The sequence below is a fragment of the Pinus tabuliformis genome, chromosome J (assembly GCF_031772625.1).
Source record: "Pinus tabuliformis cultivar Carrire ecotype Pingquan chromosome J, CPIR1, whole genome shotgun sequence".
Lineage (NCBI taxonomy): Eukaryota > Viridiplantae > Streptophyta > Pinopsida > Pinales > Pinaceae > Pinus > Pinus tabuliformis.
The window spans coordinates 487,303,650-487,306,497 of record NC_142295.1 but is presented as its reverse complement, the minus strand read 5'-3'; the positions used below and the strand labels follow the sequence as shown (position 1 = coordinate 487,306,497).

The 2,848-nt window shown below is 35.1% G+C and overlaps 1 protein-coding gene across 1 annotated transcript; it reads right to left on the bottom strand.

Annotated features, from left to right (window-relative positions):
• Positions 1-1,018: 1,018 nt before the first annotated feature.
• Positions 1,019-2,020, bottom strand: LOC149227917 (E3 ubiquitin-protein ligase RSL1-like). The gene is made up of 2 exons (XM_089380619.1): positions 1,302-2,020; positions 1,019-1,175 (listed from the first exon to the last, which is right to left on the bottom strand). The coding sequence occupies exons 1-2, from the start codon at positions 2,018-2,020 to the stop codon at positions 1,019-1,021; spliced, it is 876 nt and encodes a 291-aa protein (XP_089236745.1).
• Between the last annotated feature and the right edge of the window lie 828 nt (positions 2,021-2,848).

The window sequence follows — 2,848 nt, the reverse complement described above, 5'->3', positions numbered from 1 at the left end:
CCATTAATGAGTGATGTGATAATAGCTCATCCAAATATTTTGAACCCCTCCCAAGTCTCATATTGACTTTAAAATAGTGTTTATATGATAAATAAATAACAGAGCAACAACATGAGAATTTTCCCTCTTGCTCAACCCCATAAAAGAACCACATGGAAAAGATTTGTTAGTTTCCTCTAGAATCCTAATCCTATTCCCAAAAGGCATAGAAGGTTGTTGAAAATGAGAAAGAATGGGAAAAATTTCAATAGCCACTCAATCTAAGGAGGATTGCTAGTTATGAAAAATTTCCTTGTTTCTTAGATAAACACCCAAATAGATAAGAAAAGGACAAAATGATTGTTAAATGCATCCCACAAGAATTTAAAACAAATACTTAAAGATCTTTCTAAAACTCCCCTAGGAATGCAAGTCACTGAAATCCAAAACACAAAAATAACATCTAGGATTGATTTGACCAAACCTAATTTCCTTGCGCTTGACAACCACCTTAGGCTCCAAGTCGTTAGTCCTTTTTCCAACTTAGCTATTAACTGGACCATTCTTCTTTTTGCAATATTTTGGTTTCACTTGGAAACCCAAATATTTTAGACCTATATCCATTTCAATAGAGGGAAATGGAAATAAATTCATGAGATTCCTTACTTCATAATGTGGCAAGTTTTAAGTTAAACTTGAATATTGTTTAGGTATTAATCAGCATGCTAGTATTTATTCCAAACAGATTATTGATATCATATACGAGGCCATTCTGCTACTTGTAAAAAATGTAAATGAAACACGAAGAATCCTGGTCTCATCCCTGGCTACGCCTGGAAAAATAGAGAGGTAGACCCATTTATGAAAAATGTAAATGAAACACGAAGAATCCTGGTCTCATCCCTGGCTACGCATGGAAAAATGGAGAGGTAGACCCATTTATGAAAACAACAAAGGATATCGATTAAATGCACCCCTCACCAAATTCACAAAACCAATCCCGAAGTCCAAAATGACTCAAGATATATATAACATCATCTTAATCTTCATAATTAAGTTCATAGTCATTGCTGATATATATAGCATCATCTTGATCTTCATAATTATGTTCATCATCAGTAGTTTCTTCTTCCTCATCACAATCACAATTATCATCCCATGGAATTCCACATTTATAGCAAAATTCATGATCACACCTGAAAATAAACAAAATTTAATATTAGAACATAAAAACCTATATAAAAAAATAAAAAACACAAAGACTTATTACATTATGTTTAAATTCTCATAAACAAAAACTCCATTGCTCAGAAACCGTGTACCTGCAAACTATGTGCATGCAACCTTGGGTGCGTTCAATCATATGTTTGCAGTTCGGACACCGCTTCCACTTGTTGTTCTCTGCAAGCAAATTCAACTCTGCATTTACAGCGCCCAACTGAGGGGCGTATTCTTCACAAGACAGGTCTGTGTGCCATGGAACCTTACACTCAATACAAAACGAGCGGTAGCATTTCTGGCATTTTGTTGCTTTTGTTGAGGAAGAAAAGGAAGAAGGAACTTCTTGGCACTTATTTAATTCCGATAAAGCCATCAAAAACGAGCAATCAGGATATGGGCAATATACTTTCTCTGAATCTGCAATTTTTTCCTCTTCAAACCTTTTCATAAAAATCTCAAACCATTTAGATGACAAGAATTTCTCACAGCCATATTTAGTGAGTTTGGAATAACACCAGGGATGTGGGCATTTAGGCACACCGCCATAATCCGCCATCATGGACTCAACGTATCGACCCATACAACGAAGGCAATATCTATGATGGCAAAACATATTTTTGTGCATCCCATTCACATTCACATCCTCAAAGCACATATTGCATTTCTCCTTCACGTCAGCACCTCCAATTATTGTCACATCCACTTGATAATCAGCAGGTCTAAAATTTATCTGAGCGCCCGAATTATCACTAACATCACCACCGGTTATGCTAATGGTTTCGGGCTGGTCACTACCCACTGCTCGGAATGTTATATCCATGTCGAAATTCTGCAATGCTGGTTCACGACTTGCGCGAAGAAAATTGAATTTACAAGTCGAAATCGAAATCAAACATATATTTATAGCAGAGCATAGGTATATCACGCCCACCGGCCGACTTAGAAGCCGCTTACGTTCATCCTATTTGCACCAACTTACCACGTTCTCCATGTTAACATGGTATTTTGGGGCCTTTCACACGCACAGTGGCAATGATGGTGTTATTTTCTCTTATCCTCATTTTTATCCGGAAATTTTATTGTTTTTCTTCCGAATTATTATTGTTTTGTTCTTCTCTCAACCGTTGTTTTTTATTTATTTTCAAACTTAACGTACTAGTTTTCAACACGCGTTTCATTGATGTTCTTTTATTTATTTTTAAACTTAATGTACTAGTTTTGAACACACGTTTCATTGATTTTCTTAATGTTCAATAATATTACTTGATTATTTATTATTATGAATTCCATCTATTTGACGAATTAATAAAATTTTCCCCAAATTTAAAATATTTTTAACCAAATAAGCATATACATCACTCAAGTCACACTCATGCTTCTTGAAAATTTCTATAATATCAATATTCTCTATAAACAAGCTCTTAAGCTCTTATATTTTATGGTTCATTCGCCAATACAAATGACTTAAAAAGGTGGGTGAGTGTGTGATGGACTAAACAATATCCCTCACATCTTTTTTCCTCAATATGTTAACCATGACATGGATGCTGACTATTCTACATGGTGAGGGGATTTCTTGTACATGACTTGGTTAAGGGCATTGTTGTTTTCAATATCATGATCCAAAAGATGTGCTTCAGACTGTCCA

Bases quoted from the DNA above. Each gene is read 5' to 3' on its own strand.
- LOC149227917 (XM_089380619.1), bottom strand. From the start codon at position 2,020: ATGGATATAACATTCCGAGCAGTGGGTAGTGACCAGCCCGAAACCATT. The intron at 1,176-1,301 runs GTACACGGTTTC...GTTTATTTTCAG, and splicing joins TGCATGCACATAGTTTGCAG to GTGTGATCATGAATTTTGCT.